The 16858-nt window shown below is 39.8% G+C and overlaps 1 protein-coding gene across 1 annotated transcript in view; it reads right to left on the bottom strand.

The window, feature by feature from the left end:
* SLC28A3 (solute carrier family 28 member 3) overlaps window positions 1-16858 on the bottom strand; it is a 39277-nt gene that overhangs the window by 10207 nt on the left and 12212 nt on the right. Inside the window, exons 4-12 of the mRNA XM_026033788.1 lie at window positions 15907-15998; window positions 14230-14419; window positions 11949-12093; window positions 10161-10274; window positions 8616-8693; window positions 3370-3450; window positions 2689-2769; window positions 1497-1622; window positions 489-619 (exon numbers count right to left, since the gene is read on the bottom strand). Of these exons, the coding sequence (XP_025889573.1) occupies window positions 489-619; window positions 1497-1622; window positions 2689-2769; window positions 3370-3450; window positions 8616-8693; window positions 10161-10274; window positions 11949-12093; window positions 14230-14419; window positions 15907-15998 (1038 nt within the window). The remainder of the gene's footprint in view (window positions 1-488; window positions 620-1496; window positions 1623-2688; window positions 2770-3369; window positions 3451-8615; window positions 8694-10160; window positions 10275-11948; window positions 12094-14229; window positions 14420-15906; window positions 15999-16858) is intronic.

The following is a 16858-nucleotide window of genomic DNA, read 5'->3' as shown; positions in this document are numbered from 1 at the left end:
CATTGACAACCACTCTCTGCACCCTAGCTCCATAGGAACCTTCCTGCTTTGCTTATTGATTTTAAAAGTCTCCTCAGAGGGACAGTCAGTTTTCTGCTGCCGTCCCTGAGATGACCACTCTGCCTTTGCTTTCATTTGCCTCTGTGGATAGGAATTTTGTACAGATGTCACCAGAACAAACAGAAAAACATCCTGTTGGGTTGCCTTGGGCAGGCACTTCCCTCTTCCTGTAGAGAGTTTATTGTATAGCCCAAGACCTTAGCTGTGCTCTGCCTCTTCCATTTGGTAATGACAGCCCCTGCAGTCAAAGTGGGAGGTACTGCACCCAGGTTCAAGTAACCATCTGTTTGGGGTATATAGCCATGCAACTAATTTATTGCCTGCAAATCTATCTTGTAGGTCCTCCTAACGATRTTTGTGATGGCTTATTTTTTCCAATCTTATTTCTGCATTAGTTTTACTAATAAGTAAAGTCTAGGTGAACATACCTCTTAGCTGTGTTCAGGTCACTCTTCAGAGTTATTCTGGGCTTTTCAGTTTCAGGCCAAAATAGTTTGGAGGTAGCCAATGATGCTGGTGCTGACATAACAGAAGCAGTCAGTAGGTGGGAGGCAGAAACCTAGAAATCCAGGTGATAGGAAATAGGCTTTTATGATCTTATCATGAGCAAACACAAGCAAAGTGATTAAAATAATGTGGTGCTTGAAGTTTTTTTTTTTTTTTTTTGTACAGGGGGCCATTAGAAGGATCATGTTGCTCATAAGAGAAAGAAGAAAGTGAGCAATGTTAGGTTTTCTGCCTGACTGGAGGCAGAAAAAAAATGGAAGTAGTAAAAAGTACTTGTAATATTTGTAATTTGTAATATTAATTAGAAAGCAGGCCCATGGAGGWCAGCAGAGTGGGACAACAGTAGAGCATTTTAAGTGAGAAACCTTGCCTGCTCCTTAAGATGTATGTTCATGATGGCAATACCTCTTGTTTTGTCCATCGGAATTGCAAACTCCCTGTCTTTGTTAACATCATATGACACTCCTATTTTATCCCTTCTTTCATAAGTTTCTCTAAATTCCTCCTTTGGTAACTTCTGCAGTATCCAACATTTTCTTCTCCTATGCTCTTAGTTAATCCCCTCCCTTCCTGCTTCTGCCTCTCAGCCTTATTTGTACAAACATGGAATAAATACATTCATCAGCTGTCCCCGATGACTCTGACTGTAAATCAGTTCTTCGAGCCCATTTTTCTGTCTAGATATGTGCTGTCAGCTGCTSTGTATAGGAAGCCATTTATGACTGCACAGGATTGCTAGAAACTTCCTCACAAGCAGACTGAGATTTTGGTGTCTTTTTGTTATTTAATTGGGATAGATCCGCATGGTTAATTCTTCAGAAAAGGCACAGGGATTGCAAAGCTACTCTTCCACAGTATTTCAGTGGGCTCTTACRTTTGCATGATTTCAGATAAATATGGTATTTTTCACATTTCCTTCCGTGACTTACCCCAAAAGAAATATATGCTCCTAAGACACTTCCAGCAATTGTTGAGAATCCTGCTGTCATGACTGAATGGAGTTCAGATTTGGTGACATACGGTAAGTAGGGTCGTACCAGGAGAGGAGACTCTGTCTGGAATTAAAAAAATAGCCATTAGACAAATAAAATCCTAAAAAAAAATCAGTGGTTTCTTCTTATAACTKGGAAGGAAAATCATTGGCTGAGAATTTTTTTTTTGAATAGATAATCTTGCTGATAATTAGTGCACTTTTAATACCACTTTTTCTTACCACTTAGAAGTAAAACTGTACCACCAATCATCTTGTCTGCTTGATAATTCTTTGTCAATTTTAGAGGTTCTTCCAAAGGCATGATGAAATGGCCAAGAAATCTCAAGTCAGTTCTGAGTAAGTTAGAAATGGCCACAAATGTGATCCACAGGTAAGCTCCATGCATCATATAMACATGTGTTCCCCCAGTATCTAAGGACAAGATAATGACCTTGATCCTCTCTGGCATGTGTCTGCACATACTGGAGGCCCACATGGACATACTGGAAGCACTAGACTGCAGTGATTTACAACTCTAAACACCACTGCTGTAAGTTAAGTTGTATCTGGGCTTGGAAACTATTTGCTGATCTCCTTGCTGTGCTACAGAGCTGGGGATGGAGACTCCTGTAGTGTGGTTTTACTGGATTCTTAATCAAAGTGGACTGTTAAGCCTATTCCTCATGTTTTCTGTACCATAGTTTTCTATGTTCTCTGTCTGGTTTTGCCGGCCCCATTTGCCCTTTTGTCTCATACTCATACGTGGCTTTGCTCTCTCTCTCCACCTTTTTTTTTCTCTTTTGAAATAACTTTCTTCATAGTATACATATGAGTATAAAATTTATTCATTTTATAGCTTTCTTCATAATTTTCAGCTASTCTGGTGCTTGTTTTTGGAGGTGATCCATATTAGTGCTGAGATTTCTTTTTTAGCACTTGAGGTTCCACCTGATGAGGTGCCAACTCATAGCTGACATACAAACTTAATGCAATTGATTTCCTGAAAATTAATTGTGTTTCCAGGAGTCTTAGCTTTGTATGAAGTGATTATTTTTTTGTACAGAAATGCCCACTGATGAGCCATATTTCATCTTCCATATTCACTAATCCTGTCTTAGTTATCCATGTCTATCCATGCTGTAACTCACCTGTCCCACAAATATGTTGCCAGCAGCTACTAGAGACTCAACAGGAGTTGTCCCCATGAAAATCTGCATTATCCATCCAACCTAAAATGATTAGAATAGAAAAAAAAAAGAAGGTTTGCTTAATCCATATCCATTTGGAATTAAGCATATAACATAGAAGTTTTGAGGCAAACATAATATATCATGAGCTAATGATTTCAAGACACATTGAACTCATTCAAGAGCAGCATGCTGAGGTAAGCCAGGGGAGGAATACTTCCACAGAGTTGTAACTATAACATGACAGGCTCTAGGCTGTACCTGCCATTGTCCTGGAAATGGACTTGTCAAACAACGACAGCAGATAGTTTGAGTCTTCTACATGTATATCAACCCAGAAGGACTTCGATCGTATGAAGGGGAAAATGTCAAATTTARATTAAGGCTATGAATTACTTATATTAACTCTAACACTCTGTTTCATACACATGAGGTTTGTGGTGCTTACATTAACAATCCTGGGAACTGGGAATCTGGGGAAAAAAAGACTTGGTGACATGTGGTAACATGTGAAAATATTTCCACATTAAAAATAAAGTAACTTTCATGTGTCTGGCTCTGGCCAAGTTACTTGGGGATAATGTCACAGCTTGAGGTCTCCTGCACCAGGCAAATGAAAACGTGCTGACAAAAGTTCAGTACCTTTCCAATGAGCCACTGCATGAATCCAACGTGGTAAAGCATAGACATTACCGTGCTGAAGAAAATTACAATTGGCAGGACCTAATTTGAAAACACAAAAGCATTAATCAGAGCAATTTTCCTTTTTGTAAACTGTTTAATTTTTTAAAAAGAGGCTCAAGAATTTTTGAGATGTTTCAGGATCTTGAAGACTGGTGCATCCTCAGCTTGCATCCTCAGGTTATAAAACTTTTAATAACCTAGGCTTGCTGTAAGTACCTGTTTTGTTAAAATGAATAACTTTCAGGTATCTGGATAGTTTTCTGACAGGGCTGTGATAGTTTTGAAGCTGCTCACTTAACATAATCATTTGTTTATAGCCGTGTTCAAACATTAACAGGGTATTGGCATCTACAAATATCTGAGTTGCTACCCTGTAGACCTTGTAAGCTGCCTATTCAAATACATATGATGGTACCATGATATAGAATTCAAAACTGAACTTCTCTGTCCCTTTGTTTAAAAATAAGTAAATAAAAACCTTGATTTAGACTGCTATATAAACTTTGGTATATATAAGCTGAAGATGAAGAGATTTTAACTGGGGTTATAGTTGACTAGCTTACGGAAGCTCCAGGAGAGTGGACTAGAYRAGTGCACGGTGCAGTGGATCGAGGGCTGGCTGGCTGGCMGAGCTCAGAGGGTGGTGATAAATGGGGCCGAGTCCAGTTGGAGGCCTGTGGCCAGTGGTGTCCCCCAGGGGTCAGTACTGGCCCAGGTGCTCTTCAATTTGTTCATCAATGACCTGGACGAGGGCACKGARKGCACCCTGAGCAAGTTTGCAGATGACACCAAACTGGGTGGAGTGGCSGACACTCCGGAGGGCTGYGCTGCCATCCAGAGGGACCTGGACAGGCTGKTGAGTTGGGCAGAGGGGAACCTCATGAGGTTCAATGAGGACAAGTGCAGGGTCCTGCACCTGGGGAGGAATAACCCCAGGCACCAGGACAGATTAGGGCTCAACCTGTTAGAAAGCAGCTCCACSGAGAGGGACCKGGGAGTCYTGGTTGACACCAAGTTAMCCATGAGGCAGCAGTGCCCTCGTGGCCAAGAAGGCCAATGGGATCCTGGCTGCATGAGGAGGATGTTGGCAGCAGGTCAAGGGAGGTGATCCTGCCCCTCTGCTCAGCTCTGGTGAGGCCGCACCTGGAGTACTGTGTGCAGTTCTGGGCTCCCCAGTATAGGAGGGACGTGGAGCTTCTSGAGAGGGTCCAGAGAAGGGCAACCAGGATGATTAAGGGAATGGAACATCTCTCGTACAAAGAGAAGCTGAGTGAGCTGGACCTGTTTTCTCTGGAAAGAGAAGGCTCAGAGGGGATATGATTAATATGTATAAGTTCAGGAAGGGAGAATGCAGGGAGGAAGGGGACARGCTGTTYTCACTGGTGGCCAGTGATAGGACGAGGGATAATGGCCACAAGCTGGAGCACRRGAASTTCYGTCTCCAGGTGAGGAGGAACTTCTTTACTGTGAGGGTGACAGAGCAGTGGAACAGGCTGCCCAGGGAGGCTGTGGAGTCTCCTTCTCTGGAGGTCTTCAAAGCCCGCCTGGATGCCACCCTGTGCCACATGCTCTAGGTGTGCCTGGTTGAGCAGGAAGGTTGGACTAGATGATCTSTAGAGGTCCCTTCCAACCTTAAATATTCTGTGATTCTGTGATTCTATGACTTGATTTCAGTGAATTGAGGATGGGTTCCTTAGAAAGACCTTACAGTTTAACTGCATTTTARTAGCACACTATGTCAAAATCCTATTGCATCATTTTTCTGCACTACTTTTCAACCATTTATAATGCCAGTGCTGAGCGTTCAAGAGTTCTCTAACTGTAAGCATGRATATCATGTTTTAGAAACAAACCTACAGGGATATATTTAATGGCAATGAAAATTGAGAGGAAAAATGCTTTTTTTTGAAAGTGTGACTTTAAAGCATCATAAGTAAAGCAGGTATGAGCTGTTATGTAACAGGCTACTGTCTCTGCTTTTCATCTTGAATAAAATTATCGTCAGTTGGCTCACAGGAAGGTTATATACACAGGATCTCACAATTTCTATGCTATATGTAACAGGAAGAATATTCTTCAGAAAGAACCAAAATAATGCACACATTTTAGTTACCTTTAAAATCTCACCACTTATGTTAGAAAGCTTTCCTGTGTGCTCAACTGAGGGCATAATACATGTTAAAAAAATCATGAATGTAATGAAAAGGAATATATAAATAAAGAACAAACGTTGCTACTTYTCAGTGAATGAAAGCTGCTCATTTCTAGAGGAGGGTTAGTGCAAAGATCAACTTTAATAAAGGTCTGAAAACTCATTTATGTGCCTTTCCCCAGAAAGAGTGAATGCTACTTGCAGAGCTCCCTGTACCCCTCAAGAAGTTAACCTGGCTCTGATTTCTCTATTCGGATGTTCTGACCTTACTAGCAGTGATCTCCAAGATAGTCACAGGATCTCATGGTTGTGAATTTCTGAGCAGYGCTGGAAGAAAATCTTACTCCAATAAAACCAGTGCCTTCCCTGMTAGTTCTCCCTTGTATTCCTGCATGTGGTTACATGGGATGGTTACCTTGGGATGCTGACTTCTTGTCAATACTATCCTCTACCTGTTTTGGGGTCTGTGCAAGGTGTTAAGAGGCAGGGAATGRGACAGGAAGCACAAGCTTTGTGGCAAACTTTCACTGCTAATAGATAAAAAGAGCTCTTAAGTGTTCCTGTGACTTATGTTTAGCAGGAGGAGGGAGGGAGTCATGTCCTGTCCATGGCAATTAACAGCCAGCACCCTCTGCCTCCCTCCTTGTGCAGTTCCTCTGACAATAACTCAGATGATTAACTTTAAAGCCCTTTCCCATTTGTGACCTTGCAGACCCTTAAAGGAAAAGCAGGTATTGCTATACATGGTACTCCTAAAGCCTCACCTCACCTTCAAAGCAAATCCTTCTCCAGGGAATTGCCATTCTCCTGGCACGGGAAGCAAGCTACTGGTAYAATAGAAATGTAACACCCTGGTTGCCTCTAGTAAACCTGCTCTTCATAGTAAACTGGGTAGAAGGCTCTAAACTGAGAGAAATTTTATCACTATATGAGTTTTCTCAGGTTAAGGGGAATTTCTGTGCGATCTTGTCACTCTCTGGAGTTGGTAGTGCTGTCAAGATGGTGTCTCTGATGGCTTTAAGTATCTGTTTTTTTCAGGAAAGCAGTATGTGTTAGTTTAATTACATGGGCAAGTGGTAGTTGTTCCAGAACCCTGAAATTCTGCATCTGCATATAGAAATGTGCATATAAAATAGCCTGGCTCACGCATTTCAATGCATATATTTAAATGACTAATCAGAGCTTACAGGGCTGTCTTCCCAAAGAACTGATTAATGAGTGCAGTGGAGCTGGGCAGAATGATGTGTGCGCGCTGGGAGCACCTCTGCTGCAGGTGCCTCTGCACTGGTGGGAAATAAAATGTTGCTGCCAGAACTGAAGGTTGGCATGGCTGGGACATGGGTATCTGTCCGTATAGAGTCTGTTCTCACTCCAGACCTAGGCTCTGTTTGAGTCTGTTGGTGTTTTGGAAGGTAGCTTGAAGTATCTTGGGGTGAGATATAAGCAGCTCACTAGGTCACACTYGCACGATAGAGTACATGAAGGTTGCGAAAAGCATTTTTGACTGTCTGAAAGTCTAAATACCTGGGAAAGGTTTTAAGATACATTGGCTGTTGCCTAGATGTTCCTGCCTTGTAGGAAAAGAAATACAGAAGATGCGGATAGAGAAGGTCTTGGGGTCTACACTGCAATTGCCTGCCACTCTGTTTAGAGTACATGTTCCCATCCGAAGGCATGTGCAACTCTGAAAATAAACTTATAATTTTTTTTTTCTTGCTCTTCAGTGTGAAAATGCTTGGGTTGTGCTTGTTATACTCCTCTAGAAATTTCATGTATCTCTCTTGCTGGCTTATCGTACTGAGTAAGAATGATAGAGGAGTGCCGGCACAGAGGCAGATACTTGCTAATCCAATGTTAGGTTTGTCTTCAGTCATTAAAATATTTTGTGCCATGAAAGAAACCTTAAAAAAATCACCCCGATAAATCATGTGCATTATGAGCTGTGCAAAAAAACACACAGAACAGTACTGTGGAAGAGCTCATTTCACCTCTGGAATATTTAATCAGTAGTGCATTGCGGAATGGAGTAAGAGTGAGAGGTAACTGAAAAGTAAAGCAACATGTTGTATAGTTAAAGATACTAGAAATAAAAAGCAGTTTTTATTTCTTACTGAAAATCTTTTTTTTTCCTGAATTTTTCTGATTTAATTGATAATGATATATTTTACAGGTAGGTTTATTTTTGTGTGAAAAATAACCATTTTGAACTATGACTTCAATTTAGTGAAGAGAGAAGATAAAGTGTGTAAGCACACAGAATCACGTGGATGAACTACCAAAATAAAGTACTTGGATTTCCAATCCCTCTTTTTTTTTTTGCCTAAGTTATATTTTTTGTTATAGTTTTTGTTGTTGTTTTTTTCTTTAAACATGCTTGATTTCCACCTAAGCAGGTGTTATGACATGGAGTATATGTGACTACAAAACCAGATGGRACACTGGTGTGGGTGTATTTGGACAGACAAATATTGCAGCTGTTTCCCAAAAAATTTTCCCATAAGAGAGCAGTGGAATCTCCCTGGGATTTCATTAATGCCAAATATTACTAAGTGTAGTTCTTCCCATTTATGAATGGGTAGCTTATACATGTGAATATAAGTATATGCTTATGTAATCTTCTTATGCAATCTGGTTATATTTGTGATGCAGTGGTTTGCACACAACTTCAAGATGGGATGGCATGACATAGGATCTKTATTCTAGAGATGTGAAAGATAGGCCGGAGATTATACTTGTTTCAGTAACCAAGTGAGGGCATTTTATCCTATTCCTTGCAAAAAGATGTCCAAAAATCCTGTCATCTTGTAAAAGATGTGGCTACAATTAAGCTAAAGAAGTGTGACCTAACTCRGTGTATGGCAATAAATGTTTTATGTTATTTCTGAACTTTCTTCTTATAATAGGGAAGAGAATGTTTGTTGTCTGATTCCTCTGGTGACTGTCCCGATATCATCTCTCACATAATGAATGTGCTTCATTGATAAACAAACAAAGCAGTTCCTCTGCGGTTGTCTGTCTGCTATGTGTGTAGCATATATAAAAGCTGCCTTACCTTAAAAGCAAAAAAATGATCTGTGTACTTCTCACCGAACACAAACTTAGCACCTGCATCTGAGTACTCCAGAAAAGTCTAGAGGCAGAAAACAAAAGGAGTTTCTTATGAGCTGTGAGTTACCGCCAACTTACTCTCCAGCATTTTCTTTGTGGAGGTATCTGGGGAGGTCTGAAGAGATTTCTGCTCTGTATGGTCCAGACTTAGTGGCCTCCACATCCACCTGAGCCTAGGACCTCTCCCTGCACTCGCAGGAGTGCAGATTTCCTCAAACAACAAAGGCATAGGGCATATTTGCTTGCCACACCCGGCAGGATAACAGGCAAGAGCCAGCTGAAAGGAAGAATTTCTTTTTGAATGTTGATATTGGGATGCATTTCCATGCATTTTTCTCATTAATGCAAATACATGTAATGAATGATGAAGTTTAAAAATAGAGAGCTAATGGCCAAAGTAATGAATTGTGGAAAGCACAGCCAAAAGCTAGTTTAAGAAGGATTTACTTTTTAATGCTRATGTTGTAGTGCATTTCTCTGCTCCTGAAAAACAACATGTGCAATTAACCACACAGCTTAAAATGGGTCACCAATCGCTGAAGTAGTGAGTTGTGGAAAACAGGGCTAGTGAAAGGCTTAACAGACTGGCTCTGGTCAGAGCCAAAGAAAAAGATGCAGAAGCTGGTGTTGAAGCCCAACTGACTAAGGCTCTCAGCTGATTAACAACCTAACCTCAAATTCAAACCTTTCCTCCTCATTATGTTCTACACCTTCCTGTTTTAAATAAGCCTAATCGTACCATGAGGAACACTTGTGTAAGTAGTGTTCCTGACATTAGAGGGCAGAATATCCTCGGTGTGTGCTTTCAGATCCTCTTTTGCCTTTTATCTATTTTTTCCCATGACAGACTCTTTTTTTAAAGCAGTGCCCACAGTCTGCCTKTGGAGGCACATGCACCTGGATCTCCTCACCCTGGAGGGTCCCCTTGCAAGGAGAAGGTCTCCCTGGTGCTAGCTGTGGATTTATGGAATTTGCCACCTTATTCATATTACACAACATGAGAATTACAGAATGCCCCTGGGGACACAGTGCTACTTTGTTTGAAGACTTATGGCAATGGAGGCCCCATCATGAATGGAGGCCCAAGGTTGCTTACAAAGATATTCCAGAATTTGGTCAAGCTTAAGAATTTCTAGGAGCATGGCAGTATTATAGTTTGTTGGTTTTGCTTTGCTTTTATTTTTTATTTTGTGAGTGTGTTTGACATAGTGAAAAATCTCGAGGAAAATAAAGCCATAAGGAGACAATGATTGCTATGTTGTTATCTATTAGCTTGTCCTACAGCATTCTGTGTTAGCAGGGTAGAAAGAGAAATTATATTGGATTCAGGTGGACAGTTACCTTTCTGAGGACCCAAATTTCCTTAAGAGAGGTGAACTTTAGGACCAAGTAGATCCTTGAGCTGCCTAACTATTATGTCCTACTATAATAMTATCAAGACAGAAAATGATATAAAAAAGCTCCACAAAACTTCTATCTGGTATCTTACCTGGATCTGAATGCCTAGCCAGTTAAACACATCAAATCCTGCTTTGGTTCGCAGGATAAGGAGCCCAAGAAAAAATTGCAGTCCTATTCCTGAAAATACTGGTCTCCAAACAACCTAGAGAGATAGAAAAGTTAAGAAAAAAACATTTTATTCAAAGAAATGGTGATGTATTTTGGAATGTTAAAATAATGTGAGAGGGTTTTCTGACTATGATGSAGCATAGCAGCAGATGCCAAAAGAGACTTTAGGACATTTGGCATACGAGTCATATTCTACTAATTTGCAAGATCTGAAGTGTGGATATCTCCATCTGAGAGAGTTGTTGAATCTGGTGAGGTAAAAATATGCATATGGCCACTGCACTTGTTTTTATTTTGCACCATTATGGCATTGTGGGCTGCAAGTAATAAAGTAATAAGGAGAGAAAATCCTTTCTGTGCCTCAGTTTAAAGATAGAACAAATATATATGAGAGCAACAACAAAGTGTTACTACTTTAAACTAGAGAATGGAAAAAATGGAAGTGAGAGAATATGGGGATTCGTTGCATATCTGTTCTGCAGATAGGGAGATTCTGCTACATCTGTTAGTGTATGGTTAGATAATTTAAACTATTTCCATTTTCTCCAACTTTAATGAGCTTGAATACTTGAAAGCTGTCTTACTGTTCAGTAATGTGATTCAAATGGCGCCAAGAAAGTTGTAGGGAAAAATTGTGTCTGTTTGTGACCATTCTCTCGAGTTCACTGCACTGTGGATTCCTGCTCTTCTGTCCCCMAAAAATCTATGTCTTGTTAAAATCGAATCTGATTACATACAAAGTAAAGAGCTGAGATATCACCCTCTAATTTATTCAGATAATATCTGAATAATACAAGTCAATTAGGCATAATGAAGACCCATGGGAGAGCACACAGTATGCAATAAGGACACCCATCCACTTCTGAAGGTTAGGTGAAACATATGCTGAGGAGCCTGTGGAGCTTTTTTATGTGAATGTGTTTCTCTTTTTTAGGCTAAAAAGGCTTTAGTATGGCTATAGGAGTGTGGAAAAAATACTGGTGCAACCTAGTGACCTGGACAGTGGATAACTGTGTGAGTGATGAAGACAGGCATTGTGTGCTAGGTATACATACAAGAGTGAAAACTGAGATGGAATTAATCAGGAGCACACTGTTTTGTAATAATACAGCATGTGAAGGTGGATATCATAGCTGGAAAAATAAACGGCACTGGCAAGTGTGTGGAAGTGGGTTGATGCAATTCAAGGGACTCCCCTTGGCCGCAGCTGCTCCCATTTGCAGTGGGAATCAAAACTTTTTGGGAGAAGGCGGGGTAGAGGGGGATGATGCTTAATGAAGAGCTTCACAAGAGTAGCCGGTCTCCAGTTTTATGTGATTTGTACTGGCATGATAATACTCTCAGACGTGCTGGTGATGTCCTGGGAATAGCAAAGAGCCTGGCACGGGCTGGAAAGTGTGGAACAGCCTACCTTGTTTTGCTCTCATGCTCTGGGAACAAACACATCTGTGCTGTTGCTGGGAAAGGTAAAAAGGAAATTCCTCCTGAAGAAGTGAGAAGCAGCTACTGCTACAGCCACACGTGCTCCCTGAGGCTCCAAAGTGAAAGGGCTTTCCTCACAAATGAAACATGTTTAATTCTGGCAAACTTGAACTTTAAAGTTCTTGGACTTTCTGCTACTCCCTCTGAACTTGGTCATGTGCAAGGGTAAGGAGAAGAGTGTTTGAGACATTAAACAATAAAGATCCAGGAAGGACTAAATACTCACTCTGGTTGGGTATTTGGAAAAGATGAACATCAAGAGAACATACATTGTCAGTCCTCCAAAGGAAATCAGTTGCCGGGATCCTAGTTTTGCTGTATCAAAGATAAGCCAGCAGATAACAGCGGTAATAAGGGTGACACATAGCACCCTGTGGGAAAAAAGAATATGCTGTGATTATACCAGGAGTGACATACTGAAATGGATTAGGTATTCCTTTTTTTGCTTCTTCTTCTTTCCCCTAGACTTGCATTGCTCTCTGTGCAGCTCTCCATAAGCAGGACCTGCCTCTGCTAGTGCTGATGTGACAGAAACTTCCATTAGTGGAAACCAGACAATGTGTCCCCCAGCTATGTCCCCACATCAAGGTATGGGGGAAACACAAAGCACACATGAGAAACTCTCTTGTCTGGATGTTGTTTTTATCCCGATATTTAACAAAATCCTCGCCTTTATCACTCCGTCCTTCTCTTCCTTTCATCTCTTCTTTAGTGAACCAGTTCTTACATCTAGGTAGTCTGAACTGATTGTGCAGTTTATTTAAGAACTGCAGCCATGGCTTGACTGGCAAAACCTGTGGCCTATGAAACACCTGGCACTAAGGAGTGGATTGTAAGCAGTTTGCTTCTTTAATTGGCTGTAGTCTGTTTAAGAAAGATAAGCTTCTTATCACAACAGTTTTAATTCGCTTGGAAATGGTGACAAGAACGATGTATGCATGTGTGTTTATATGTTCCTATTACGACCAAACTGTGCTCAGGTCCCATGTTGAAGGAAATCTTCAGAGAACAGCCTGATGAAAAGGGAATACACCATCCTATTTGTAGAGAGGGAGACTAAACATAGGTCCAGATTCCTAAAGTAACATGTCTATTGTTCAACTTCTACTGACTTCAGTGGTATCAAAATACTGAAATTCCTCCTTTAAATCTGGACCAAAACCATTTGGGCATGGCCACTGATCTTCAATACACACAATTTAACAGGCTGCAGCTTGGATAAATACAGAGGTTACTGCTCCTGATTTGTTCCACCAGTTTATCAGTGCATATTTATTCTGTTCATTTCTTCCTTCAGGAAGGTTTCCAGGCTGCCTTGTGGGGGTTCTTACTCGCACTGTTCTTGAATGTAGCTCCTAAGCATAAGAACAAATGGCACTTTTTTTTCCATGTGTTTTTGTTTCCATGGGAGGAGGGAGAAGGGGGAAAAATTCCTGATGCTTAGGGAAAATATATCAAAATCTTTAAAAAAAAAAAAAGTGATTTTTTTTTCTGAATCCAGAATTTAGAGTCCTTATTTAGAGCCCTTTGTTAAGGGAGAAGGTGACCTTGCTGAATGCTGAGGCAACTGGTTGATTTCCTCTTTAATGAGACTGTAATAGAACTTTAGGAACCCTTAAGCACCTCCTTGGGTTCCTTCTTCTCCCAGGAATAACAAATATTCCTGTTAGCTCTTCAGAAAAGAAACATCTACAATTCCAAATGAGACTRTATGATCTTACGACACCAAATCTGGTTTGCATGTTTTGTTTCCTGCATGTTAAAGTTTAAAAGGCTGAATGTTGTTATAAGGATAAGTGAACTGGTCACATTGTCGCTTTTCTTTAGCTGTTTGTAAGGGTTTTAGTGACTTAAGGGTTTGTTCTCTGCCTGAATGACAGTGAGGTACTTCCTGGCTTTCAGAAGGGATGCAGATGCTGCGATATACCTGGATTTCTCCAAACAATCTCTTGCCACCAGAAGCTTGACTATAAGGATCTGAGGAATTTTTTATAGCCCCCTTCAAGATTTTTGACATCTAACTACTGCTTTGCAGTCTTAATGACGCAGCTGATRTTCAGGAGCTTAGGCACTCTCTGAAAATCTTGTGCTGCCCTGGAAATTTTTCACCTGTATTTTATCCTATTGCAATTTTTATGATTTGTCCATTTTCCGTGTTTCTGCAGGCATGAGCTAAGCAGCATGTTTTGTTCCTGGAAGTCCAGGCAGGAAGGTGGTAGCACCTGATAGCCAGGAACCCTCCCTGCCTGTCTTTGAGCCACTGTKTCTTTAGAAATGCTTTAGTATCTGCTCCAAAGTGTCACCTGTGTTGCTGCTAGTTTGAGAACCTTAAAAAGGAATAATTCTGGATGTTATGAGAAGGAAAATATGCTTGTGTTTCAGGGTAAGTGAAAGAGAGGTAAAATATCACTCCGTGAAACACATCAAACTGAAAGAAGACAGAACAGAAAGCGAATTTTGACTACTGCTTTATATTTCTGCATAAATTAGAAGTTGTTCATATTTACCATTTCAGCCAAAACCACTGCCTCTTCAGAAACCTTTCTCCAGGGGAAAAGAATGCAGAGATTCTGTCTTCATACTTTGCTATTAAAAAATCCCAGCAGATGAAGAAGATGACCAGGATTGTGATGATAAATAGCGCCAAAGCCCTCTGAAAATTCAGGCTGCAAGCTGTGACAAGTGCTGCCAGGTATGCTGTGACACACACACACATATACAAAACAGTCATAAAATTCATTTAAATCTGCTCTCTTTAAAAACAGAAACAAATGCATAGCAAGCAACATTTATTGTTGTGGGCGTGTCTGAAGTCAGGCCTGGGCTTATCTGTAAGTGCATTTTGAATCGACCTAGATATTGAAAAAATCACCTGTAGTGTTGTTGCCATGATAGATATGCTTTCTGATATAAAAATGTGTTTCTGAGAAATGGTGGAATTGTTTTTGAGGGGTTTTCACCATGACAGAGAATGATATATACTGCAGCTGAATAAAGCGTGTAGCAAATGTATTAGTTGTTATGGAAGATCAAATGTTTCTGTCTGGGGCAGCTTATTTTTGGTGTCAAAACAGTGAATTAAGGAAATTGATCTCATTCTTTCACATTAGTGCAAGTCTATTCAAAAAAATTAAAGGAAGAATTTAAAAACATTTATCTTGTACAATAAAATCCTCCTCTGAAGTAAATGGGAAGATTAGAGATAGAATCTGTATTTTCTGTGCAAAGTGGATATGAAATGATTTGTTGTTCGGCAGTATCACTGCTAACATGTGCTGACTAATGGCTAATTAAGTGCTTGTAAATAACAGTCTCATTTTGTCTGACTGAGGATATAAAAATATTCTCAGTCAGACATTAACTAAAATTCATATTCATTTCATATTCATTCATATTCAGTCAGACACCACTTTTTGTAAAACAACTTGTTTTTTATGGAATTAATGAATTAAACACCAACATATCCTTAGAATCCTTTCTTGACCCAGGATAGGTCTGTACAAAAATCAGGATGAGCATGATGCTGGGAATGCTTTTCTTTCAGTATAAGGAAATCTGTCCATTTATGTCACATTGACCTTTTTTAAGTCTATGTTTCCTCACAGAGTAATCAGGTAGAAGCACTTCAAGAAGAAACTTGGCAGGAATGTAAGGAAATAAGCCAATCTACTGGATAATTAGGAAAGGGACAAACAGAACGTTTGAATGACTTTGTTGTGCATACTGAAATAGATGTTTCCTTTAGTAAATATTTGCRATGGATATTGAATCACAAGGAAAATGTTCATTTCTGAACTTCAGTTCAGGTTGGTCCTTAACTACTTTTAGTGTGGTTTGTGGTTTTGGACTGGTTCCTAAAAGCTGTAATTTACCTGGCTTGTTGGAAGGGGCTGACACATGGACTGAGCTAACCTTTTATCACAAATGTAATTGTTAGTAGAATAGATGCTGGAGGAGCAGTATGGCAAAGTCTGGGCTTCTTTCTGTTACATTTGGGAATGAGTGGAGGAGTCTGGAACTTTAATAGAGACTAAACTCACTGTTATCTTTTACCTCTTCTCAAAGGCATTCTTTAAAATAGTTGAAGTGTTTTATGTTAGGTCAGAAACAAGATGGGCACAATCTACAGTCTCATATACATAAATAAACAAGCCTTCAACAAAAGTGGATGAAATGTACCTTACCTGTTATTAAAATGCCATAGATCACATACTGAATTCTGGTTTTGTGCTTCTTGCAAAAATCGCATACTTTATCGTATTTCCTTTCAAAACACCTAGGAAAATGGAAGAACCAACATGCAACAGAAACTTAAGCAACAGATGAGAGCAGTTTGCACAAAACATCAGGTTAAATAAGTCCACTAAAATTTCTCCACTGATGTACATCACATTAGAATAGCTTTGGATCCTAAAGCACCAGATAAAATCATGCTTGCACCTCTTTTGGGAGACTTCTTTGGTTTCACTTTGGGCAAGTAAAGGAAAATATAGTAGATATATGAAGGGTCAGCACTTGCAGGCTGATTTTAAGAGTCTCTTTAAAAGTTAAGCTTTTAATCTAAGATTCATTATATTATGGGAGTTAAAATGATTCATTAGATTTATATATCTTACTCTAGGAATCACTCTTCCATTTATTTAATATCTCATTTTATTTCTTTTCTTGACTCACTTGAGGGAAACAGCGAATTTGAAGGTAAGTTGAGATGTAGGGAAACAGCAATGAAAGAAATGGATTGAACTCAGATTTTCAGTGTTAACTTTGCTGGTGATGCAGATACTACAAAAGCTCTAGCTAGGTAAACTTTGTTGTATTTTATGAGTTAGGAAAGAAGTCGCAAGTGTCTTTAGAGTGTCTCACACTCTACAGGCAATAAGGGCAAAGACAGATATCTAGAGATGCTAACTACCTAGTGCTGCTTTGGAAACTAGTTAGATTTGGAGTGCAGTGAAATTCAGCATGAAGCGCCTTCTTCTGATGCACTAAACAAAATGAATACTTCAAAATAAATTGGAGGAATATAAGAAACATTAACTCAGTTCATATTATTGGTGAGAATGGCAGAACAGTAATATAGTTGCTCACCAGTTAAAATACAAACAGTGTCTCTGAGGAATCTTGATTGCATCTTCT

The sequence above is a fragment of the Nothoprocta perdicaria genome, unplaced genomic scaffold (genome assembly GCF_003342845.1).
Source record: "Nothoprocta perdicaria isolate Ctin4 unplaced genomic scaffold, notPer1 scaffold_133, whole genome shotgun sequence".
NCBI lineage: Eukaryota > Metazoa > Chordata > Aves > Tinamiformes > Tinamidae > Nothoprocta > Nothoprocta perdicaria.
This window is presented reverse-complemented; position numbering and strand designations above follow the sequence as displayed.